This window comes from Mastigoproctus giganteus, chromosome 1 (assembly GCF_048544385.1).
Source record: "Mastigoproctus giganteus isolate SK-2022 chromosome 1, ASM4854438v1, whole genome shotgun sequence".
NCBI classification, from domain to species: domain Eukaryota; kingdom Metazoa; phylum Arthropoda; class Arachnida; order Uropygi; family Thelyphonidae; genus Mastigoproctus; species Mastigoproctus giganteus.
The window spans coordinates 101,999,532-102,026,524 of NC_143575.1; the positions used below are offsets into that span (position 1 = coordinate 101,999,532).

At 38.8% G+C, this 26,993-nt stretch overlaps 1 protein-coding gene across 2 annotated transcripts in view; it reads left to right on the forward strand.

The window, feature by feature from the left end:
- LOC150091062 (dual oxidase maturation factor 2-like) overlaps positions 1–26,993 on the forward strand; it is a 228,812-nt gene that overhangs the window by 161,032 nt on the left and 40,787 nt on the right. For both annotated transcript variants that reach the window (XM_090381525.1, XM_090381516.1), the window contains exon 7: positions 10,279–10,490. In XM_090381525.1, the coding sequence (XP_090237651.1) occupies positions 10,279–10,490 (212 nt within the window). The remainder of the gene's footprint in view (positions 1–10,278; positions 10,491–26,993) is intronic.

Sequence of the window (26,993 nt, forward strand, 5' to 3'; positions counted from 1 at the left end):
TACTTCTTGTTATATATGTATATACAGGGAGATTCAGGAGGAATAGTAAATATTTTGGGAGGTTATACTATCGATTATTCTGAGTACATAAAGTTCATATAAACATGTGTCCAATTCTCAATGGATACGGGGATACAGCTGTTTGAAACTGGCGCATAGCTCCCTAAATCAGATGTGACCAAGAAGCAGTTATAACCTGACACTGTTTGGTATTAGAAATGTTGTTAAGAATGCTGCACATGCTGAATATAACAATGTGGTGTTTGTCTACGGTTTTTATGGTGGAAGTGCTACTGCTGCTTGTAGAGAATACTGTCGACGGTTTCCTAACCGCAGAATACCGGATTCAAGAGAGTTTACTAGTGTTTACACAAAACTGCGTGAGATTGGTACAGTTCCCAGCGCTCATATTTCTTCTGAACAAAATGTGAATGAATTAGAACACATTCTTCAGTCGGTAGAACATAGTCCTACTATTAGCACACGAAGAATTTCTACGCATATCGGTGTTCCACTGACACGAGTATTTTTTTTTTATTATTATATTAGGGTTACCCGTAAATGATTACATTAACCCGTATTCGTGTCTGTAAATTGCGTGTGTTCTCTGGTCGATTTGCCTGTTTTGCTGGACGAAAAAACCCCAGTTTCTGAGGGGGAAAACCTTGCTATATACGCCTGAGACCGACTAACTCAGCCCCGGAGTGAAAAAAGCCCATTAAAGTTCCTCGCGTCATCGACGGGATTCGAACCCGGGCCTTTTCCACCCAGTGTGGGGAGGACGGTGACGATACCACTGTGCTACCCACGCAGACAGACAAGAGTATGGCGAATATTACGGGGGGGGGGTGCAACATCTTCAACCAGGAGACGACGACTAGCGATTGGAATTTTGTCGATGGGCAAATGCTAATCGCCGATTAATCCCATTAATACTGTTCAGCGAGATAGCTACTAACACTCGTGACGCTATCAACAACACCCGTAAATCTCATAGGTGGTCAGACGAAAATCCACATGCCACTGGACAAACAAATTTTCGACATCGCTTCTCTGTAAACGGTATCATCCACAATCAGTTGATTGGGCCTGTTGTGTTACAAAATCGTCTTACAGGGCGCATTTACCTAGAATTTCTGCAAAACGAACTTCCACTACTATTGGACGATGTTCCCTTGGCTACAAGGATTGGTATGTACTTTCAGCATGGCGGAGCTCCTGCACATTATACCTGTCTGGGGATACAATATTTAAATCTAACTTTCCCTGAACGATGGATAGGCCGCGGTGATCCCGTTCATTGGCCACCAAGGTCTCCAGACCTCATTCCGTTAGATTTTTCTTTGTGAGGATGGATGAAAAGCGCAGTATACAAAGAAAAGGCGAATACAAGAGACGAACTGCTCGCTCGCAAAACGCCCTCAGAAGAACAACATGTCATATTATCACAAGAGTTACAAAGTGCATTGAGGTTTGCGGTGGGATTTTCAAACATATATTGTGAACTGTAAAAAAATTGTCAGTTATTTGTGTCATCCAAAAAAAGTCAACAAATACAAACAATAAGTCATTTATCGTTCTTTAATACCTCTCATAATGGCTTTGTGCGCACCAATTTCAAACAGCTGTATCTCCGTATCCATTGAGAATGGGACACATTTTTATATGAACTCTTTTACTCAGAATAACCGATACTATAACCTCAATATTTACTATTCCTCCTACAAATATTTACTGTTCTCCTGAATCACCTTGTACACTTGTATAGTCTTAGAAGTATATATGAATCATAGGGTGTCAAAACTGAAACTGCAGTCGGAGTGATTTCCCCCATTAACAGATTAGATAAGTGATTACATCACGAACAGTTATACAAAATTAATTACTTATGGAATATCTCTAAAGAATTTATATTTTTATGGGGACTACCGCAGGATTCATCCTCGGGACCGCTCTTTTAATTATTACATAAATGGCAACTTTTTCAGTATTCTCTAAACCAGAAGTGTGAAACACGCAGCTCGTGAGCCGGTGCAGCCCACAACACTCCCGAGTACGGTCCGAATCAGATTAAAATTTAATTGGGAAATCAACAATATAATAAAAATAAAATAAAACACGGATATTATTCCATTTTAAAACTAAAAATAATGAAATTCTATATCCGATATTGATAAAATAGTTTCTCTCAAAAGATGTCAAGTTTCTAGAAAACAATAATAAATTAATTTTGAATTTTTTGTTGTGATATCTTTTGTAGTGATTTTGAATCTATTCGCTATTAAAACATAAAATTAGATGTTTTTCTTTATCTATAATTCCTATCTGATTTGTATGCATGCGCGTGTTAATAAATAAATACAAATACATATAAATATTGAAAACCAATGCGTTTTCAAGTTAAGTCAATTAACTTGAAATTGCGGGCCGCAAGTCAAAACTGTGGGCCTTGATCACTTCGGGCCGCAAGTCAATTAACTTGCAGCCCGCACTGATCTTCATACAAAGGGTACTAGGAAAGTTTTGCAATATAACGCAACAATGAATCACAGGAAGCTGCTTGTTGCTGCATGTTGAGACATGTTCATACGTGCATAGTAGCGCCGCACCAAGTAGATGGGCTCAGGTATTCATTAGTAGTGAGAGTGTAAAGTACTTGCGATGGCATCGTGGTCACGAAATGAGATAAGGACAGTTTTGCGGTATACTTTCGTGCGTGGTTTAACCATAGACCAGTGCTTAGAAGAAATGACTCTTGCACTAGATGATGATTGTCCAAATCGTACAACGATATTCAGGTGATATAGAGAATTCCAAAGGGCAAATTTCACTCTGGAGGATTCTGAGAGGCCGGGAAGGCCACGAACGTCAGTTACGGAGGAAAACGTTACTGCTGTGAGGAAAATGCTTGACGAAAACAGGCGAGTGACCTACCAACAGATAGAGGATACTTTGGGCCTAAATGCACCAGCAATTCGTTCGATTCTGCAAGATTATTTGCACGTGAAGAAACTTTGTTCTCTCTGGGTGCCGCATCAACTGACTGAAGAGCAGATGACACGACGTGTGACTTGGTGCCGGGAGATGTTAAAAAAGTTTGATAAGGAACAATCTCGGTATGTGAACAACATCGTGACAGGTGACGAGACTTGGCTGTACTATTACGATCTGCCGACCAAGGCTAAAAACAAAGTTTGGGTCTTTGATGATGACGACACACCCGTAATTGTCAGAAAATCCCGATCTGTAAAGAAGAAAATGATAGCTGTATTTTTCAAATCGAGTGGAATTGTGGAACGTGTCGTTTTGGACACGCAGAAGACAGTCACAGCTAAGTGATATACTGAACAATGCCTGCCTAAAGTCATTGGATCTATGAAGAACCTGCGGCCAAAGTCAAGAATGGACACCTGGTACCCTCCATCACGATAATGCTGCAGTTCACCGCGCCAAAGCCTGCACCGAATATTTGACCACGACAGGACTGAAACTTCTCGAGCACCCTCCCTACAGGCCAGACCTTGCTCCCTGCGACTTTGCACTGTTCCCGCATGTGAAAATGAAGCTAAAAGGGAGGCGGTTTTCCAGTGATGAGGACCTTCTACGGGCTTGGGACAACGAGTGTGCTTTACTCCCTAGTGAAACTTGGCAGAACTGGTTTAAAGATTGGTTTCGGAGGATGGAGAGGGGTATTGAATGTAGAGGAAATTACTTTGAAAAAATTAAATAAACAAAGCTGTATTGCAAAACTTTCCTAGTACCCTTTGTATAAGGTTTAGTGGCCCCGTTCCTACTTGAGTTTGACACCTATGCTCTAAACGATTAAATCTACTGATGCGGATGATATAAAGATGTTTTTATCCTGCAAAAACTAGCTTGATTGCAGAAATTTTCAAAACTCATTATATTTCTTTGGTACCTGAGCTACTAGCAATATCAGGAAATGTAAAGATCCTTAAATATCGGCAGATGTAAGGTCTCGGCGATCTAAAAAAAAAACTATTTTGGGGACCTAAATAAAAATATAACATCACATAATTATTGCATGATAATCAATTAATATTAGGAGGTAGATCAGCATTTTTAAAGTCGCCGAATCCATACAATTGCAAATATCTCCGGTTATATCTGCGGAGGCAATATACAGTATGATATGCCGAGTTTTGATTTGAGTGTTAAGTTCAAATATATTCTTTTACTCCCTAAGTGAACCAAATCATAAAAAATATATATGAAGATAGTCTTTTTAAAACCAGTCCCACTGTTCCTTGACTCAAAACTAACCAAGGTTCTGTTTACTTCCCTGATACTACTGCAGCTAACATTAAAACCCATATTGTCAAATACCTGCTAAGGAAAAGTAAAATCCGACCCTTTCACAGTAATACGTACCATTCTTTAAATAGATATTATTTGAAACCACTATTCATCAGGAGGCAAACCCAGAGATTAAAATTAATATATGAGATAAGTTAAAAATCACTGCTTAATAATTGTTTTTATCTGATATAAAATTAAGAGTGCCTTTAAAAATCACTAGCAATCCAATGACATTTCAAATTAAATACAGAACTATGAGGAAAAATAATCTTCCCTTCATTTCATGCTTTTATTAGTCTACAGCTATAGACCGGATCTTCGTATACCTTTTCCCAATCATTTTATTTCAATTAAAAAGCATTAGTTGTTATTAAAAAACTTTTCTTATTATTTTTATAAAATTTAATTGAGGCACTAAATTTTATTAGGTACTTATGATAACATTTAATGATTAAATCTTTTAATATTGGATATTTTGCTGACAATAATTATTGTATATTTTTAAAGATATGATTTTTAACGTTGCACTTTGTATATGAGCTAGTGTCTATAAAAAGTGATTCTTAGACGTGGTTTGAATGGTCTTTCAATTGTAAATATCATTGCCAAGTATCTATTCAACTCGTCTATCACTATGCGTCTTCCGCTTCCATCAAATAAGAGTCCTATGTGATTCACTCTTTTCCTTTCTGCATTCACGTAAAAGAGGAACTCCTCCATGCTTTTTCAATTTTCTTTGACAAGTGATTTCTCGTATTCAGTTTTCGCCTGTCTTGCCCGTACTCTTAATTGAGGTACTAAAGTAAACCATCGCGACTACATCCAACTCCACAACGGCTTCTAAACTACATATAATTCCACTAAAATTAACACTTACATACTTAGACTTACATAATTAGGACAACACAAAAGTTTTAGCCTCAAGTAGACAACATATTGCTGCATATAACTATATTCGAAAAAAATGTGTAAGAAGACCACCGAGATGATCTAGGTTGACAGCCGAAAAGCAATCTGAATAGTAGTATTTCATGACGCTGGATGTCAGTAGAACATGATTACTTCTGCGACTGAAAGACCACTGAATATAAGAAAAGTTGTAGTAATTATACAAGCCATAAACATTTTAAATAACGCGCATAAATTCAAAAAATACATATACTAAGAGTTGCAGATTCTTGGCAACGTTGGCAAAGCGAAATGTGTTGTTTTATAGAACAGAGAATTTCTACAAGAGGATCATGATTATTGACTAAATATTCCGCATTCATCGCGCAGTTTCACCTCTTATCATAAACGAACTATTGATGTAAGAAAGGTACTGCTTACGTAAGCAGTCGGTACCATGGATTATGAAAGTGAAATGCAAGGTATACAGAATGAGAGATAAGAGGGCAGTTGAAGAATGACCTTCAAACACCTATAGAATTTTTTTCTCCGATATAACAGAAAATATGGGATAGTTAACAGGAAACGTGTTGGAAAATCGCTGCTGCACGACCATCAAAGAGATGAACAAAGCATTTCATACCAGATATATCTATCGATCATAAAGAGGGCAAAATAATCTTAAGCATATTATTTTGATAGTATGAACCAGAGCTGTAATGCTCAATATGTTCTACGTTGATATCAATATTTGTAAAATAATAAGAGAAGTTTACTTCAATATAATACGTAGAACACTTCCGTATCGTATGATACTCTCCAGCAAAAGCCATAGCCCATGTTGTTACGAAGAAATTAAAATAAAAACCCAAGCGTTATATAAAATCTATTTTAATCACACAGTAATCGCACACACATTAACATATCAAAAGTATTCTGAGACAGCTGCCAATGTAGTTAATGAAGAGAATGATATGTATGCAAAGCAGGAATGGGTTAAAAAGTGCGCATAAAATAGCAAATATGTTGCAAACTAGCACAATGAATCGCAACAGAAACTTAAGCCATTTCAAAAGAGGCAATCGTCCAATGCCATATCAACAATTTATCGCTGCATGCAATAGCTACACGTCTGAAATTTGCAAAATCAACCGTAGCCAATGTAGTTAAAAGATGGAAGAAGAGGGCAGTATAGATGCATGCAGGCGATCAATTAAGCCAAAAAAATAAAATAAAATAAAAATGGCAATTGTTGGACGTTTTTGAAAAACAACGTTGGAGTTCCAGATGTCCACAAGATTTTCCATTAAATGTATCTGCAGTCCGTAGCGATCGCACTGCATGGACATTAATGGCAGTGTGAGAGAGACAGAGCTAGTGGAGCTGCTTACAAGGCCACATCACACAAACGAAAGGCAATGCATCATTTGTAATGGCAACTAGCCCAACATTCTTGAACCACGAAACAGCAGAAATAGGTATGTATTGAGACGAGTGGTATTACTCAGGTTTTAGAAGTCAAATGAGGGCAAATGTTGAGAATGCATTGAGATCGTCATAAACCGCAATACATTGTACCCTCAAATGTACCTGGCTGCCTCCACGTGGCTTGGGATGGGAGTCAGGGGACCAGATGTTCCATGCCCCCTGGCTGCGAAATGCCAGGCGCCGGCACTCAACACCCAACATAACAAAACGCACACGTATATTACATAAAACACACACACACACAGTTGCCAACCTTGGCCTAGCGCCTTCAGAAGCTACAGCGGCATATAGGGGAAACCCTGGAGGCCGCAACAAAGTATTAAAAAAATAATAAATAAATAAGTACCCTCAAATGAAATTCAGAAGAGGAAGGTAAGGTTATGCAGTGGGAGGTCACATCTCATGCTTTGGATACGGTCCGTTGGCTGTATTGCCAAAAACCATAAATTACGAGTCAAATACCGAACTAATAGACAATTCCCTGGTGTCAATATTCTGGTAGTCAATGGAAATGGTACCTCCTTGTTCCATCACGATAATGTTCCGTCCCATACAGCAAGCTGTATAAATCCTGGTTTAGTGTTCAGACCTAAAGCTGAGCGCACATCTTTCGAATGAACTAGAATACCAGATCAAGGGCGCATATACTTCATTCAATAAACTTTAATGAAGAAGTATATGCACCCCTTGTTCTCCATTCAATATAACTGAATGAAGTACAAGGGGTGGAAAAAATAATGGAAATATCTGATATGAAAGTAGTAGTTTTTTAATGGCTGTATTACGTATTTATGAACATGCAGTGATGATTGGTTTTGTTTCTTGCATGTACTATGAAGGAAAAACAACAAAAGCTGATGTTTATTTATAGGTGATATAAAAACAAAACATATGAAAAATATATGAAGAAAATGACGGACGTGTCTGAATTCCAAAGAGATCAAACTGTCAGCGCACGTTTATCAGGGGGAATCGGTGATTAAAACTACTGATTTGTTTAATGTATCCAGAGCATCTGTATCGAAAGTGATGTCTGCATTCACCAAGTGTGGAAAAACAAAATGTGACAGGACGAACTGTGGCAGAAAATCGAAGCTGACCGTAAGAAATCTTCGGACACTGAAAAGGATCGTAGCCCGAAAACACAAAACTAGTACCACAAAAATATCTGCAGAAATTAATGTGAATCTCAGTCTGGTTTCTAGCAAAGCAGTTCAGCGAGAGCTTCATGCAAAAATTGTTTTCAGACAAATACAGTTATTCACACTTGTTCATCAATCACACTTATTCTAATGGCAGGGAGAGTTTACGTTTAGTAAATGACAAAGGAAGCGCATCTTCCTGACTGTTTTGTGCTAACTACAAAACATAAAGGTGGGTCAACAATGGTTTAATCAAAAATATCTTTAGGTATTCTTTAGGTTCTATCATCACTCTTAAAAAAGCATTGTGCCTTGAAAGTTTCTTAACTTGTGTTTTGGTAAATGCTTTTTTTTTTTTTTTTTTTGCCTTTCAATTTTTGGAGAGAACGACTTCACGTTAGCTAAAACAGGAGATACTCATCTGTCGCTCATGATTAGTGAAAAATTAGTATCAAAACAAAAGATAGTATCACCCTACATCACACGACCAATGGTAAAGCTTTATGTAACAGTGAAAGGATCGCTTTCATTTATTACTTTTCCCTAACCTACTTATCTTAACAAAAGCATCTTTTGGGTTGACCAACATGTTCAGGAAATCTGTAGGGAAAATTTTCCTTTTTAACTACTTCATACGGTATAAGCATGTTTTGTTCTTTACAAAAGATGGTAACAATGTTCTACATATTTGTAATTTTCGATTTTCATTTTCATGAGAAGGTTTTCGGAATATTTTCCCTTAGGCGTGGCATATTTCTCTCACTTTTTCTACAAAAGGAGAAACTCTGGCTATTCTTCATACAAGGGTGCACTATACCAAACCGAATCTCCCAATGAAAATTAAACCTTTTCATAGTGGCTTATAAACTTTTAATTATACAGAGTTGTCGCTTACGAGACGTCTGGTGTATCTCAAAATAACTAGCAATTTCCTTTCGGGAAGTAAACTGCTATCATTTCTAAGGCACTGCCAACACCCTGACAACTATGCCGTCTTCATGTAAATGTCCACGTTACTTGTTGGAATTACTTTTTAACTTGTCGGTAAATATTCTCCGACCGACCTAGCTGTATATGTGTATATGCGCATGTCCAGTGTAGACGATTCGGTATGCATACAAGAGATAAGTGAATATTTTGGCTGATTACGCATATAAAATTCGACTTTGATGCTTTTCACTAATGCCATCTATGCTCTTCTACTACCCCGGAAACATTTAGTCATTTCGTTCAATTGTGGTACGCTCACCTTTAAATTTGGCTGGTGTTTTTGGCTCGTGCTGTCTGCAGGTAAGAGTATTCATAATTTGAGAAATTGAAAATATAACAATGAGAAAATAAACATGACTAAAAAATGGCAAAAAAAAGATACACTAAAAATAAGAAACAAAAACAAGTTAATCTTAAAATAATTAGTAAATTACAACAATTTTTTTTAAAAATTTTACTAAGTAATGCAATACTACTTCTGAATTCTTGGTTCTGAACCAACTAATGCAAAACAAGGAAAAACAATATATATACGAGTATATCTATTTATTAATTTACACGGTATAAATAAAAATGAATTTCCAATGCATGTCGACCGTTAAGCAACCAAATGTCAAAAAGGCGTCTTACATATGAGGACACCTCATAACAATTCATAATAATACTGAGAGCCATTTAAAGCTTTTAAAGCTTTCATTTCAGACGTTCCATAAAATAATCAGCTTTGGCAAGTCACCAAAAATAGGCACCAAAAATTTTTATTTGTGTTTATACATATATACAAGATCATGGTAACATCGTTTGGAACGTGGACCAAAGGTGAAATGAAAATGGCGAAAGTGGGTGGTAGTACCATAAAAAAGCCACTACGAAAGTTCAGTAATTTTCAGAAAATCTGTAGAATCGGAACTCTTCCATTTGGCACATTGATAGACAGATATCGAAAAAGCTACAGGAGATAATTAAGAAAAGACTAAAGAGTTTTGAGTGACTATATTTTTTGACAAAATGCGTTGAAACTAATGAGCTTGAGCTATTAAACGCGTAAGACGTAAGAATTTACTATTCGAGACTAAACGTACCCAGTGCGATCCCTCTGCATCGAAGACCATTCGCAAACGTTAATTCAACTTTATGATAGCTACAGCAGTGAATGTTTATTCAGAGGTGCCTTCCACAGAAGATGGGGCAAATTTCAAAAAAAAAAAAAAAAAAAACATACAGGTCATTATTTTTTTCTACGCAGTGAAAGGGATGTACTTTTAAAGTATCATAAATAAAAGATATCAAAGTAATTATTTATACTGTTATGATAATTATAAAAAATCATTATTTTGATCAAGAATCCATTATAAATCTGATACATTCTGCAGCCAGAACATTACAGAACACACAGACAACAAAAAGCACAGGAGAATTTTTGTAAGTAAACATAGAATTTCTTTTACAGGGGAGCATTCGCACTCTGGATGTTCATGAATGTTCTGCTATGTACAGTTCCCCGTTATGGAGCTTATACCATGCAACTCACCGGTGGTTTGATGCTTTTCACTAATGCCATCTATGCTCTTCTACTACCCCGGAAACATTTAGTCATTCCGTTCGAGGGTGGTACGCTCACCTTTAAATTTGGCTGGTGTTTTTGGCTCGTGCTGTCTGCAGGTAAGAGTATTCATAAAAGTATTCATAATTTAAAAAAAAAAATACAGAAAATATTTGTTTTTTAATATTAGGAAAATGAAGCTCAATTAAAATTTTATTGTAATATGTTTCTTAAAATGGTTTGCAGCAGTTATCAAAGCAACTCAATCAATTGTTTCCCATGCGGTTGGCAATCTTGATCCCAGCAAACACTGCGCGTATTGTGGCTATGGGATACCAAATCTCCAGTGACTGTAAAAAGACATTTTCAATGAGAATTCCAGAAAGGTTCACCTACGGAACAATCAATGGGGGCAATAATTGAAATGGTTTCAAGAAACCGGCAGCATGCTGCGCCAGAAAGAAGAAATTAGGCATAGTGTATCTACAGATAAAGTTATGGAAATTCAGAAGTGTTTAATCGAAGTCATACAAAATCTATCCGCCGGGCAAGTGTATACAGCTGCAAATACCAAAAGCAACATTGCACAGGGTGGTTCGTAAGAAATTGAAACTGTATGCTTACACAGTGCAAATCGTCCAGGAAATCAAGCCTCATAATAACCCACAACGCGATGAATTCTCTGTTCACATTCTCAACCGTATAGACGAAGACGAGCACTTTCTGGAAAATGGCGTTTTCAGTGATGAAACGACATGCCACCTCTCTGGTAAACTTAACAGAGACAGTTTTCGCATATATGGATCTGAAAATCCCCACTCAGTTCGTGGAGACAAGCGTGATAGTCCCAAGGGAAACGTGTGGTGAGCATCGTCCTTCAGCCAGGCCATTGGGCATTTTTCTTTCACGAAAACACTGTGATCTCTGAAAATTATCTAGATATGCTCGAACTGCATGCTGCATCTAAACTGGAAGACACGCAGCCACATGTGTTGTATTCAGCAAGATGGGGCATCACCTCAATAGAGCTTACTTTAAAAAAATTTCCTAACTGGTGGATCGGTCGGGATGGTACCATTCCATGGCCTCCTCGTTCCCCGGATATCACACCCATGGATTTCTTTGTATGGAGCTACGTAAAAGACGAGTTGTAAGCAAAAAACAGTTAACAACGCCACTGAGCTAGAAGACCGGATTGAACAGCAGTTACTTCCATTTCTCAGGAGATGCTTCAAAACACTTGGAATGAAATCGGCTACCATCTTGACATTTTACGTGCTACGAAGGGTGCCCAGTGGACGGTTTACTAACGTGCGGTTGTGTGATAAGAAATTATTTGAGTTGCTTTATTAAGTGCAGCAATCCGTTTTACGATACCCATTACAAAAAATTTTAATGGAGCTTCACAATCAAGTGAATAATTTATAGACACGTTGCACGCATATAGAGGGATTACAAAGTCCATTCCTATTTTTAAATATTAACAATTCGAAAACTACAGGTCATATCGAAAAGTTTTTTTCGCATTGTAATCAGTATATTTGGGAATTTTTATAATAAATACAAATTAGTTAGAAATTCGATAAATTGCGAACGCGCAATGTGATGTGATTAATTTAAAAAATAGCGCAAAGGAAATTTCTCACAAATCATTATTACCGATCAAATTTTCATGTATACACCATTATTTTCCTATAAGCAATCAAGACAGAACATTTTGTTCTCCACACTACTTTCAAAATTTTCGATGGCATATTCTTCCTAACGGATTCCGCTCCTCAGATCTGAAAGAGTTACTATTGTACACCTCATCAATCCTTTGGGTCACTTCTTGGGATGCTGACAGACGACCAATTTTAGATTTAAGAGTTAGGTAGCCTTTTTCGAAACGCCTTACAGCATTTAATACGGTTATCCTCGAACAATAATAAGGCTTGGAGATATTTTCTGTCTTTGATACGCGCTGAAGTCTGCAATAACACCAGTTAATACTGCCGTTAAATAAGTGGGATTAGCGTAGCGTTATTCTTTTCGATCTCTTAGTTTCTCTTGTTATTTTAAAATTAAATTTAGAGTAAAACCATGCCTTAGACTATACCAATAAAGCAAAACGCTCAAAGAGGGAATACTTTGACTCGGGAGAGCATTCCGAGGACAGTTCTCTTACAATTCAAAATTATGTTGAGTATATTACTTGTGCTCGTTTTTCAAATCTACCTCTGGAAGGACATGATACAGCCATAGCGGATAGTTTTGTGTGTGTGTTCATTGCAAATAGGAGGAGGTTAAGAAAAAAACAGACTTTCTGATTGGATTATATCAGTGCTTGAATAATTAAAATAGAGGAACCCATCAAGCACTCAGCTACCTAGCCCAACACTTCAGCCCATGGTCTAGCATCACACAACAAGGGGCAGCAGAAATATTTGGTCTCACAGAAAGTAGCTATAGCTGGTGACTCGATTGTCAGTGAAACGGAAAATATATTGTGCAAAAAAGGCCAAATGGAACAGGACCAGGTCATGTCTGCCAAGGGTTAAAGTATGATGTTGTACAGCAGCTCTCATCTTTTCCGGGCACAAAATATGATACTGTAGTATACGTTGACACTAATGATATTATGTGTAGGAGCTCTGAGAATTTAACAAGTAGAGAGAAATGGTAAGAAAACGTCGCGAGCCAGGATAGCACACACTAACAATCCAACAGATGCACTGTAGAACAGAGTACGTGAGAGAGGTTTATCAATCAATTCAGCCCTGGAAAGACAATATAAAGCTCACGGGGTACATTTTTTTTTTAGAGTGGTGTGCTCTCGTTAACAGGAGAGAATGTTTTTACAAGGATGGGATACACATAAATAGAAGTAGTGCAAGAATATTTGCTGATGCTATCCAGACAGCGTTAGATGGGTCGGAAAACTGGTAGTACGGGGGAGGGATTTGTTGTTGTTGTTGTAGGGTTTTAGGAGCATCAATGACTAAGGCCATATTGCTCCGTGTATACTGTCTGTAAGCTGCATGTGTTCTTAGGTCGATTTTCTGTTTGCTGGACGAAAAATCCGAGTTTCAGGGATAAAAAACCATGCTACCCTCGCCTGAGACCGACTAACTCAGCCACGTTGTGAAAAAAGCCCATAAAATTTCAATCGACGGGACTCGAAGTCAGGTCTTTTCCAGCCGCTGTGGGGAGGACAGCGATTCTACCAACTCTGCTACCCACGAGGGCGGGAAGGGGATACAGACCCTAATAAGATTAACAGAGGCTGCAGGCAGAGGTGTAAGTGATTCTTGCGCTGTGTCTGTCTATTAGCAATGCAGCAGAATGAAAAGCAAGGTGTTGGGGATTTCAAGACCTGCTGGGGGTCCTCATGGAACGAGCAAATACATAGGCTGTGTCAGAGGAGTATTTAGGGTTGGGAAGAGGGGGCATATGCCCTCTTCTCTTCCCTTAACCAAAATTTTGAAATTAAAGAAAATAATGCAGGAGTTCTAAAAAAAAAAACTCAAAAGCCTGGTCGCCATGCCCCCTTTACGATGATACCTGGATACGACACTGGGATGTGTAAGTATTACTAAAACTAATACTCCTGCAAGGAAACAGATTTATGCTGCACCAGCCAAAGAAAAAGTAAAACAGTATATAAAATAAATAATTAATAAATAATAAAAGAAAAGGAAATAAACAACCTATGCATTTCCCTCCTCCCGTAGGTAACTATCTAGCTGATCTTTGAATTTCTCCAAACTGTCAGCCTCAACCACCCATGAAGGTAACTACGAGTAATTCCAGTGATTTATAACTCGCTGTCTAAAATAAAAGTTCCTGCAATACAGTCTAAACTCCCCCCCCTTAACTTTAATTTATGGCCCCTAGTTCTAGAATCATTTATAACTGTGAAAATTTCGTCCTCATTAATTTTCCTTTTGCCGCTGAGAACCTTAAAACCTCAATCAAGTCTCCTCTAAGGTGGCTAGTTTCCAAGCTCTGCAACCCACAAATTCGAAGTCTTTCCTCATAAGGACACCGATCTTCACTAAGCGATTTACCCGTCTTTGGATACTTTCAAGAAGTTCAATGTATTTTTTCTTTCTTTTTTTTTTTCTTTTTTTTTTTTTTTTTAGGTGCGGTCGCCATACTTGAACACAGTATTCCAAGTGTGGTCTAATAATAGGCTTGTATAACGAGATTATGACGTCCTTATCCCTATTAGCAAATGTTCGATAAATCATCGACAGGACACCATGGGCCTTCCTTGCAACCTGTCTACAATGCTTGATTGATTTATTATGATTTTATTGGCGCATTAGCGTCTAAGGCTATTATGCGCCAGATGTCTGCAATGCTTAGAGCACTTCATGTCTGACCGACTCGTAACTCCTAAGTCCCTTTCCCTTTCTTCCACTACAGACTTTAGTTCAGCTCCACCAAGTGTATAAGTTATTTTGAGGTTACTGTTCCCAGGTGTAAGACCTTGCATTTTGCTGCATTGAAGCATAGCTGCCACTTCTCTGACCATCCAAAAGTCTATCTAGGTCACACTGAAGAAGCTGTGCTTGACGGTGATCATTAACTACTCTACCGATCTTTACATCGTCTGCAAATTTAGTCATCACGCCCTTTATCCCTTCAACGATGCCATTTAAGAAAATCAAACACAACAGTGGTCCCAATACTGATCCTTGGGGAACCTCACTTCTTAGATTAACCCAAGCTGAGGAATATACATTTATCACAGCCCTCTGCCTCCTGCCCTGAAGCCATCCTGCTATCCATCTAAGGATTTTCCCCGTGGTTCAACCTGTTCCAGCTTATAAAGTAACCGCTCACGTGGGACTGAATCAAATGGTTTGCTGAAATCTAAATAAACAATGTTGAAATTATTCCCTAAATCCAGCTCATGAGTAACCCTGTAAAAATATCTCACCAGATTTGTTAAACATGATTTTCCCTTTACAAAACCATGCTGTGTGTCTCTCAGAATTCCATTTCTATCTAAATGATCCTGAATTCCATTCTTGATCATTGCCATGATTTTCCCTGCTACTGAAGTTACACTGACCGGTCTATAATTTTCCACTACATTCTTAGAACAGCTTTCATGTATTTATGCGATATATTGGCACTTTTACAATCCAACGGAATCTCTCCTGAGTCCATTGATGCTCTCAAAATTAGTTCAATAGTTCAATGCACTCACCTGCTGCCTCCCTTAAAATTATAGGGTATATGCCATCAACCTCAGGAGACTTACTCGCCTGTAGGCTCGACAGTTGTTTCATTAAATAATCATGTGAAATTTCAATATCATTAATAGCATATTTTCCAACTTCACTGCCATAATTTCTCATTGACATAAAGGGTTTTTCTTCTGTAAATACTGATGCAAAGTAACTGTTAACTTCATCTGCAACATTAGTTAGGGTATCTAATACTACCCCACGTCCATTACACAATGGTCCTATCTGATTTGTCCTTCTCTTCTTTGCATTTATATATGTGAAAAATTCCTTATCCCCACTCTTCGCTCTCTTTGCCAGCGATTTCTCATATTCTGCTTTTGCCAGCCTAACCTTTTAGATCAATATATAACTGTTATAGGCTTTAGTACTTTTTCGAACCTTTTCTGTGGCTCTATTACAGATCATCTTGTAGCTGTTATATAGGCTTCAGTACTTTTAATTGCTCTATAACCTTTCCATGCCACCTTTTTCTGCTCAAGTAATGTGGCAACTTCACTATTCATCCAACTTGGAACCTTCCTCGTGGAATAACAGTCATCTTTTTAATGGTAAATACGCATTCAAGGCATCTGTGATTAATGTTTTAAAAGCATACCACAGTTCAAATGTATTCATTCTCTCTCTCTCTCTGCGATATCTACCCAGTTAATAGCGGCCATGTAGAACTTAAGCAGTCGTAATTTCCTTTCCTGAAATTATAACCCATTCCTTTGCCTTTAACTACTGCAACCTCTCTCTCCATCGTCCATGGCAGAACTCCGTGATCACTTCTTGCTACTGGTTCCTGTACTGTCAGTCCTATTACGTCATCTGGTTCAAGGGTGATGATCAGGTCTAGAATTTTCTTTTCCCTAGTACATTCCCTGACATGTTGAGTTGATACAAAAACAATCACCTAGTTGATTTAAAAATTTAGTTCCCCATGTCGAGTTTCCTTCCCATTTGCACAAATTAATTAGAGGCAAATTAATTATTAGACATTCATGCTTACTTTTGTTGTATTTTAGGAGCATCGGCAATTAAGTCCATGTTGCTCCGTGTATATTGTCTGTGAATTGCATGTGGTCTGTGGTCGATTTTCTGTCTGCTGGACCAAAAACCAGAGTTTTCGGAAGAAAAAAACCATGCAATCCTTGCCTGAGACTGACTAACTCAGCCACGTTGTGAAAACGACCCATAAAAATTCTACCCGTCATCCACGGAATTCGAACTTAAGTCTTTTCCGCACGGCGTAGGGAGGACAGTGATTCTACCAACTGTGCTACCCACGAGGTCTCACGCTTACTTGCCTATTCCATTTGCATGTAGAGGCTGTCATCATAATCTTCACAATCGCCAGGCCTGTAGATTACTCCCACTCTCATTATACCTTTGCTTCCAACTATCTCACACCATACAGATTCTATACTATCATGCGAAACATCTGAACCGGGGAAAGCTTTTGTCGCGCTCAAGCTGCTTTTGATAAGAAGCATGACAAACTGAAGACGAGAAGATTTAGGTAAAGAAAGGTCTGGCCAAAATTTGTGCCGCACAGCCTCACGGATAAGCAAAAGCAACGAAGACGTTATTCAGACTTGTCAATACAATCCTAATTTCATCGACTGTATTGTCACTGGAAATGAGTGTTAGGTGTTTCAGTACGACCCAAACACGACGCGTAGGAGATACTAATCATGTTTTTCCATCAACTGCATGATTCACAAAGAATTTGTACCTGAAGGGGAGATAGTCAATGCTGATTTCTATATACATATAGACATGAATAGTATCTTATGTAGGGCGGCACCCGAACGTCAGTTCAATTCTGCTTTGGTACATTGTGGTGAATATAGATCTCTGTGAAGGCCCAGAAATGTGTGTAATGTTATGCATTCTACATATAAAATACCAAACTATTATATTAGGGTCACCCGGTAAGTTATGACATATACCCATGCGTATTGTGTCTGTAAATTGCGTGTGTTCTCTGGTCAATTAGCTTGTTTTACTGGACGAAAAGCCCCAGTTTCTGGGGGAAAAACCTTGCTATCTACGACTGAGACCCACTAACTCAGCCACGGAGTGAAAAAGGCCCATAAAAGTTCCACGCCTCGTCAACGGGATTTGAAACCGGACTTTTTTCCATCCGATGTGGGGAGTACGGTGACGATACTACTGTGCTGCCCGCTCAGACCGTTTACATACAGGTGCTTCAAAGACTATTGAAGCATTTCCTGGGTGAAGCCACAATTTCGAAAGGCAGCTGGTTCTTTTTGCACGACAATGGCCCCCACCCATTCCGCACTTGTTGTGAAGACATTTCCGACGAAACATGGCATTGTACAGATCAACCAACATCCTACTCTCTCAATCTAGCACCGGCGTACTTCTTCCTTCCCAAGGTGGAAACTGCTCTCAAAGGGAAAAAAAATTCGGATGTTGGGGGCATAAAGAAAAATGCAACCGCCAAACTGAACATCATCTCTTTGGACGTCATCGCTGACTGTTTTCAGAAACTTTTAGAACGGTATAATAAGCGAATTCGATCAGGCGGTGATTTCTTTGAATAAAAATAAAACCGTTTTTGAGCTCCTTCACTTTGTTCTTTTTATTGCAACAGTCTGGGAACTTTATTGCCAGACGGTGTATATATTGTATATAGATAGATAAAAAAAAAGCATATAGAGTAGAGTATTAAATATTAAACAGTTGTAATTAAACTGAACAGTCAAGTTTAGAGAGGTAAACTTACAGTTTTATTAAGGGTTCTACAGGGTGTCTCAAAAATATTGGTACAAACGTTTAGGGGAGGTAGGTAACATCTAAAGGAATGTGAATCGCATAGGAACCCATAACCGGAAACGTCACCGTAAGTCGGTACACCGCGCTGTTCATCAGTTCGCGAGAGAGAAAATTTCTGGTTTACTCATTCAAGCAGTAGTCGCCGCACGAAGAGCATGCATCGATATACGAACTGTGAGCTGGCAGACATGCGCCTAGTGTATGGATTAGCAGAGGGCAATGGACGAGCCGCTCAACGAATTTATGGAGAATGCTTCCCAGACAGACATGTACTGAACCGTTTGTTTGCACGTGTACATCAAAATTTGTGCGATTATGGGTCATTTAGAGGTAACAGGAGTAGTACGGGCAGACCACGTTCGACGCGAACTCCCGCCATGGAAAAAAGTTGAATGCCGTCCAGAATAATCCTACTACCAGCACACGTGCCGTTGCCTCTGCCTTAGGAGTGTCTCGTTGCAGTGTACAGCGTGTCTGGCAGGACGTTTCCTTACACCCCTTTCATCTCCAAAGGGTTCAGTTACTGCTCCCCCAAGATCATCCTGCACGTGTGGCTTTTGCGCAGTGGTTTCTCCAAGAAAGTGTTCAAGACTTGAATTTTCCAGCCTATGTTTTGTTCACGGATGAGGCTTATTTCACTCGGGAAGGCTTATTCAATCAGCACAATGCTCATGTGTGGGCTCACGACAACCCACACGGTGTGCGCCCCCATGCGGCACATCGCTTCGCAATAAATGTGTGCGCAGGTATGGTCGGTGACTGCTTAGTCGGCCCGTACCTGTTACCATCGCGCATGAACTTCGCTAAATATCGGATCTTTCTTGAACAAGTTCTACCAGGGTTACTTGACGATGTTCCAGCAAATGTGAGACGCAACATTTGGTTTCAACATGACGGGGCGCCTGCCCATTATGGAAGGTGTTCGTGACCATTTGAACAGGCGTTTTGGGCGTCGATGGATTGGCCGTGGTGGACCCGTTGCCTGGCCCCCACGAAAAAGGCCCATAAAAGTTCCACTGTACAGATCAACCCGACAGAAAGAAATCAGGGCGAGCCTTGATTTCTTTCTGTCGGGGGGGCCTTCAAATCTATCGTGTATGAATCGCCTGTGGAGACGGAAATGGATCTCCTAGTGAGACTCGTCTGCCCTGCTGCTACTGTCAAAGAAACTCCAGGTGTGTTCGACCGTGTCTGCCAATCCATGCTGCGTCGATGTCACGCAAGCATCGCGTCTCATGGTGGAACCTTCGATCATCTGTTGTAACATCATGAAATGCATCCATCTCGTACTCCATTGTTAATATTATGTCAAAGAAATGTTTGCCACTAATTACTGTCTTGTGTCATTTCTGCTTCTTGCGCCTCTGCTACTACTTTCCCGTGACATTTCCGGTTATGGGTTCCTATGCGATTCACATTCCTTTAGATGTTACCTACCTCCCCTAAACGTTTGTTCCAATATTTTTCAGCCACCCTGTATATATAATTATAATCCTAGTAATTAATTGTGGATATAATTGTGATATACGATATATTCACTTTTCACTTCTATTAATTACAGAAAAAGAAAAAATTCAGTTAATCAAAAAAAAAAATCGAACCTGAAATGTAATAACTGTAATCAGTCTCACGTGTATTGTATCGAAATCTTTAATAATAATAATAATAATAAAAGTCTCATTTTGTCGCTCAGTGTTATAATTCCATATTAAAGACTTTCCTGAACAATAAATACGTCTAATGCAACCTAACATCAAATGAAAACCGAAGAACTGAACTCATATGATAACTGAGCAGGAAAGGAAAAATGAGAACTGAATGTCGAAACTACCATTGAAAAACCGCTGTTTTTTGTGTGTGTTGTTCTTATTGTCTCTCAGATATACTGTCGATACTCGAGTGTAAGTCGAGAAATTATAAAAAGCACGGCATTGCCGTTCTATACAGGCCATGCCAAGTTTCGTCATACCAAGTGTCAATAACTTAAAATAATTATTAAAATGTTTTCATAAAGTTACCAAGAAATATCCACGTTGTTCTCAGTTCTCTATAGAGTGAATGCGATGCACAGATTACTGCATATCTAGTCCCACTAATTTTTGTTGCGAAGTGTTTAATAGAAGAAATCCATATGACAGTCTTGCATTTCTAAACTTTTATAGCGTCTACATTTGATGTTGTGCAGTGGTCGGAAAGTACTTTTGTTTTAATTTAAATTACTAGTACTGGTGATCTCGCAAAGCTAATTTTATTAATTATTTCATATAAAAAGTGCAAGCATGGTTGAAATAAATCGAAAACGAGTACCATAAGAAATCTGTTTAAACTGAAAGTAGTTTTGCACGCTTCACCTTTCGTTACACTGACTGAAAATATACTGATTGGGCAGCGTGGGCTATAGCAATTAGTCGGCCATAATCGAACTGTATTGGAATATATATTGTAGCTGCTTCCAATAAACAAAGACGACCTTCCACCACATGCATTTCCCAAAAATTATAATCTACAGAAATTCAAGTCTTCTGTATTCTGGGCCTTCAGCCCACGCGCGCTACTAAGTACTATAAGTTTATAATATCTTTTGTGTTTCAGGTTTCCATAAAATAAATAAATACAATATGGATGAGTGAATGGCTGAATGGGTAGACATCAATGGATTACAATAAATAATTCTAAAAGGTGCTGCATAATGCAGCCCACTTGTGAAACACAAAAATGCAGTAGTAGAGGTGTGTTTGTAGAAGACCATGGTTCAGGCTCGCATGACTGCTAAATGCGGTAAAGGATTGTATTCGATGTCAAAATAAATAACTGTAAACTCTTCTGACCTAGGGATCGTGTCGGAATATAAACAAGTACATATTTTTTTTAAATGTCAAAATAAAGAAAGGCACGGTGAACTATGTTTTTCGCTATATAAAAAGATTTCATTTCCGAAGTGAAAAATGCTATAGAAGTACAACTTTCTTCCAAGCATCAACACGGTAGCGATAGGGGGATCGCCGTAAGCACATCATCAATTCTTCGCTTTCTTCCAAGCATCAACACGGTAGCGATAGGGGGATCGCCGTAAGCACATCATCAATTCTTCGCATACTGTATATGAGTCACTGCATCAATTCTTCACATGCTTGCTGTCAGAAATTGATTTCAAGAGCTAAAAAGTGAGCGAACAGCAAAATATATTTACGTTATTGTATTTCCTGGTAACAAAGGTTAAAATAAGCCAGAATATATATGTCAAATCATTTAGTGTAATTATCTTCTTGTCTAAGTTAATTTTCTACTTTAAAATTTTACTTCACTTAACTACAGTAGCAGACGTTTCGAAAACATAATAGTTATTGCACAGCATATGATAATAATTATCCTAAATCCTGCCATATTTGTAATTAATATAGTATGACTAGGTGTAACGTGTGCATTCTCAAATAATGGTGAAGAAATGATGGAGAGAGAGACTCACTTTCGCTAAAAGTGCCGCTAGCAGAACTCAGGTGACCGTGACCAGGCGAAAAAAAGATATAAAATTGAGGTATTTCCCCATCGCTCGGCATAGTGTTAATCAGGGCGAGAAAGTTTCAAGGCCTCATTGGGACATTTGATATCCTGTTTATTTCCTTTAGTACGGTAGAAATTTCATATTTTATCAGCCTTGGCATCATTTCGGGATCATATATTTCATGTTATCGTTGTGCATTTTGAGAAGTAACTTTCAACATTGCCTGTTGAAAGTTCAGTGCTCCACGAATTATCCCATAGCGATCATGAAGGATTTTTGATAAAACAAATTAGTTTTGATAATGAAATGCAAAAATAAAATATTATTTTATAGACTTACTGCTCTCTCTCTCTCTCATACCAAATAGGCAAATATCGTGATCTATAATAATCATAGTTTAGTCTAGAATTCATTACAAATGTGTACGCCGAACGATGAGCACACGAAACGAAAGAGCTCACAGAGTGTCAGAGGAGAATGACAATTGGATTTTATGTAGGAATAATGTCCGTGCGTCTACTGCTCAGGAATTAAGCATTCCCAAATCTATAATTGACGTGCTGAAGAAATAGAAGTCAAAAAGTGATACTGAATCCAACAATTGCCTAGGTAGGCATAAAATACTGATTTACAGGAACCGCGCGCCTTGATACTGCTGGTTACCTCACCTTATCATCAAACCCAAGAGAATCAGTTTGGAGTTTCATGTGGCCACAGGTAAACCTGAGTTTCGACTACCAACACACTCAGCACAAACATAGAACTACATTATTTCTGTCCATTTTAAAGAGTTATGTATATCATCTACATTATTTCTGTCCATTTTAAAGAGTTATGTATATCATCAAAGAGTAACAAGGAGGAGTTGAACAAACGTTTAGGGACGTCCTACATAAGACAAAACAGATATCTACATGTGTTTCCACTACACGTAAAGAGATGCAAGCCATGAATGTTAACTGAAGAGTTGCAGACGAAAGGCCTTTCATAACAAAAACAAATGTAAACCGTCGATTGAATTGCGCAATGCACTCCGAATCCAGAATGAAGACCAAAGAGGATCGCAGTGACGAATTAAGCTACACGGTCTTCCAGTGTGACTGATGGACATATTTGATTATTTGAATGCCCGGAGAATGCTTGCTACTTGAGTATGTTGTCCCAAATGTAAAACTGACAGCTGGTTGTTGTTGTCGTTGTTGTAGGGTTTTAGAAGCATAAGCAACTTAGGCCATTTTGGGCTGTATATAATATGTCTATAAACTACGTGTATTCTGTGATCGATTTCTTGTTTGCTGAATGAGAAACCGTTTTTTATTTTTCCCCCGGAAGGAGAGTTTCCGGGGGGAAAATAAAAAACTATGCTACTCTCGCCTGAGACCGATCCAGATTGTGAAAAGATCCATCAAAATCCCTCGCACTATTGAAGGATTCGATTCCACCCGATATGCGGAGGACGGCAATCCTATCAATTTTGCTACCCACGAGAATCAGGTGGGAGCAGGAAGTATCGTGGCTTCAGGTATTTCTGGTGGCATGAATCAGGTCTGTTTGTGGTGAAACATGTCATCATGAACGAGCCATCCTAAATTGATATTCTGGGCAATTTTGTGTACCGTACAAAATTTGTACATTGCGGGAGTTGCATGAAACGGCCTTTATGCTTTCCAGTACATTCTCTGCATGTCACACTGCAAAGACTGTTATGAAGATGCCAGCTGTGGATCGGCGTTTTCTATAATCGTCGATTGGCCATTTGCAGAATGCGAATTAGAATGAGAAACGAAAAATATGTATGATGGCATGTAACATTTTTTCTCCGGTAACTTACATACGTGAAATCTGGTAACTTATATGCGTAACTTACTTACGTGAAATCTAACCTTAGACATCATCGTAATTTCAAATAACATTATGTGTTGAACTTATTGAGTGGTAAAATCACTAAAACGTGTTTCAGTGATAATCGCTATCAGGCCAATTAACGAACACATTGCTAAAGAAGTTTCTCGTAGCTGAAGATTATCGACATTTTCCAAGTAAGGTTAGAGTCAGAGAATGGTCAAGCGCTGAGTTGTAATGGGCGGCGTATGACGAAAGCGGCTACCAGTGATCCAGAAAACATGTTCTCAAAAACTTAAGCACGAATAAGAAAATCAATGAACATCAACGCTGCGAGCAGCAAGGTTCCCTTGTGCTGTATACTGTAGTTAAACAAAGCTCTGGATGGATGGCTGAATGGACAATTTAGTGGATAAGCAGAAATGAAATTCTCAGCAAGCACTGCACTGAGAATCTTTATACGTGGTGTTTGTGAAAGATTCGTATCAAACTTTTGGAGGATGTTCTACTAATCACGGTGTGAAAAAACGTTCATATGGACATAGGTCCGCAAACGCTTCCTTTCGGTGTTATATCTCATTCTTTTATTTTAACAGAGTGAAGGTGAGGAGACCTCTCAAGTTAAACTTTTTTTATTAAAATAATTAATGTATACAAAGTGACCGATGAGTACTTTCATCTACATCTCTACATCAGACAAGCTTTCACAATAGCCTCCTTGAGCAGCAGAGCACGCTGCCTCAGAGTGTCTCCTTATGGACTGTCGAAATTCTGGGAATGTCCAGAATCTGATGAATAATCAAAATGCTGAAATGACCATATGGATTTCCACTGTTAGCAGAATTAGCATTAGTTCAGGCATATGATGCAAGAAAGCAAACTTATAACGCATCAGCCAAAAAAAAAAAAACTTCCCATTTCACCCACCCGTCACTCCAAATGTTTGTGCCTAATTCAGCCTTAAATTTATTTAAGCTATTAACTTCCACAACAACAGATGGAAGTCTGTTCCAGCAATAAACTACGAGCTGGCTAAAGGCAAACTTCCGCACTTCTATTAGCCTTTCCTCAATTTGAGTCAATGCCCCCTCAGGTTCTTAATCTCAGTAAGTGGAAGTATCCCATCAGCCACCGAAATCTCAGGAAATTAGGGGACAGCACATGGCAGAGTGCATATAAGCTACTGGGTTCCTGGTTAACCTCCACGGGGCGTAAGTGGGGCAACGTTGGGCCCCAATTGGGGTTTACGACCATCTGGTCGTTTAGCCCAAATTGGGCTAAACGACCAGAAGAACAACGGTACACGACATTAAATGATCCAAGACCCACACCCTTTTAAATCTCTGGCATTTACAGCGTACTGTAACACACCACAATGTAAACTACGCGGAGATGAGGGAAACCCCTGGTGCCGCTTGACCCTAAACACACTTACACTTACACTTATCCCATCAGCATTGAGACTGCTCAAACCATTCAAGACCTTGTACACCTCAATCAGATCACCTCGCATGTGCCTAGTCTCCATATGCTGCAACTTACAGATTTTAAGCCGCTCCTGGTAAGAGAACCCCTTTGATCCTCTCACCAATCTTGTTGCCCTTTCTCTGTACTCGTTCTAGGAACTGTACCTCCTTCCTAAAATGAGGCCTACAAACCTATACGCAGTACTCAAGGCGTGGCCTGACATTGCCTTATACAAAGGTATAATCACCTCCTTGTCTCTGCAATAAAAACAAACATCATTAACAAAACTCCATAACCTGCTCTGGGAGCCCATCTGCACTGCTCAGAGAACTTCAAATCCGATTGCACAATTAACCCCAGGTCTTTTTCATTCTCCAACTCCCTGAGTGTAGTACCACACAGTTGGTACGTTTCTCTTGGGTTTCTACTACCCATATGCAGTACTTCGCATTTGTCAATATTATACTTCAGTTCCCACTTCTCAGCCCATATACCTAACTTTTCTAGATCCTGTTGCAGTAGCATACTGTCTTTACTATCATTACCAACCCTGCCAACCTTTGTGTCATCTACAACATTGGACATGAAGCCTGATATACCGTCATCGATATCATTAATAAATACACAAAACAAGAATGGACCCAGCACCGAACCCTGGGGGACGCCACTAATAACATTAGTCCACGTAGAGCAGTGTCCATTTATTACTACCCTCTGCCGTCTCCCAATCAAACCATCACTTTATCCATTGCAGCACTTGCCCTTAATGCCATACGCTCCAATTTGTTCAGCAGTCTTCCATGTGCAACAGTATCAAAAGTTTCCTGAAATCCAAGTATATGATATCAAATTATTTTTTGCATCGAGTTTCTTTATGACCATATCGTCGTACTGACCAATCAGATTGGTCAGACAACATTTCCCTTTAACAAACCCATGCTGTGTCTGAACTATTGCTGCAGTCTAGGTGATCCTCATAACTTTCATTAACCAGTGACTCCATTATTTTCCACGGAACAGAAGTTAAACTAACAGGTCTATAATTATTTGCGTCACCCTTTGATATCCCTTTGTGAATTGAGAATACATTTGCTCATCTCCAGTCCATGGGGACCTCCCCTGAATCTAAGGTATTCTCATAATTATGGCTAAGGGTTTGCTTACTTCCCTCGCTGCTTTCTTCAATATAACTGGATAGATTCCATCTGCCCCGGGTTCCTTTTTTATGTTTAACTTCAACAATTTATCCTCCACTTTGCTGTCCGTTATTAAAAAATATTTAGCTCCCTGTTGAAGTTTAGTAAACTTCTGTCCTGCCCTTCCTTACCAATTCCTCATGTGTTAGATGCAAAATACACATTCAGTTTGTCAGATATCTGAGCAGGATTATAAACAATCGAACAACCAACATCAAGTGGACCAATCTGATTCATCCTCTTCTTTCCATAGTTCACATCAATAAAGTCTTTGTTGTTTTTCTTTGCATCCTTTGCCAAGGATTTCTCGTAATCAGCCTTCGCTTGTCTAATCTCCTTTGTGACTTGATTACAGACTAGCTTATATCTGCCATAGGCTTCTGTGTCACCTGATAATTTATATGCATCCTACGTATTTATCTTCTCTGCCACAAGCCTCACTAGTTCATCTGACATCCATTTAGGCCTAAATCTCGAACAGTATCTCTTAGTTGGTATGAAAAGCCTAGTAGCTTCCAAGATTAATTCCCTGAAGGCCTCCCATTTAGAATTCACAGTTTTTAACAACATCAGTTGATCCCACTGTAT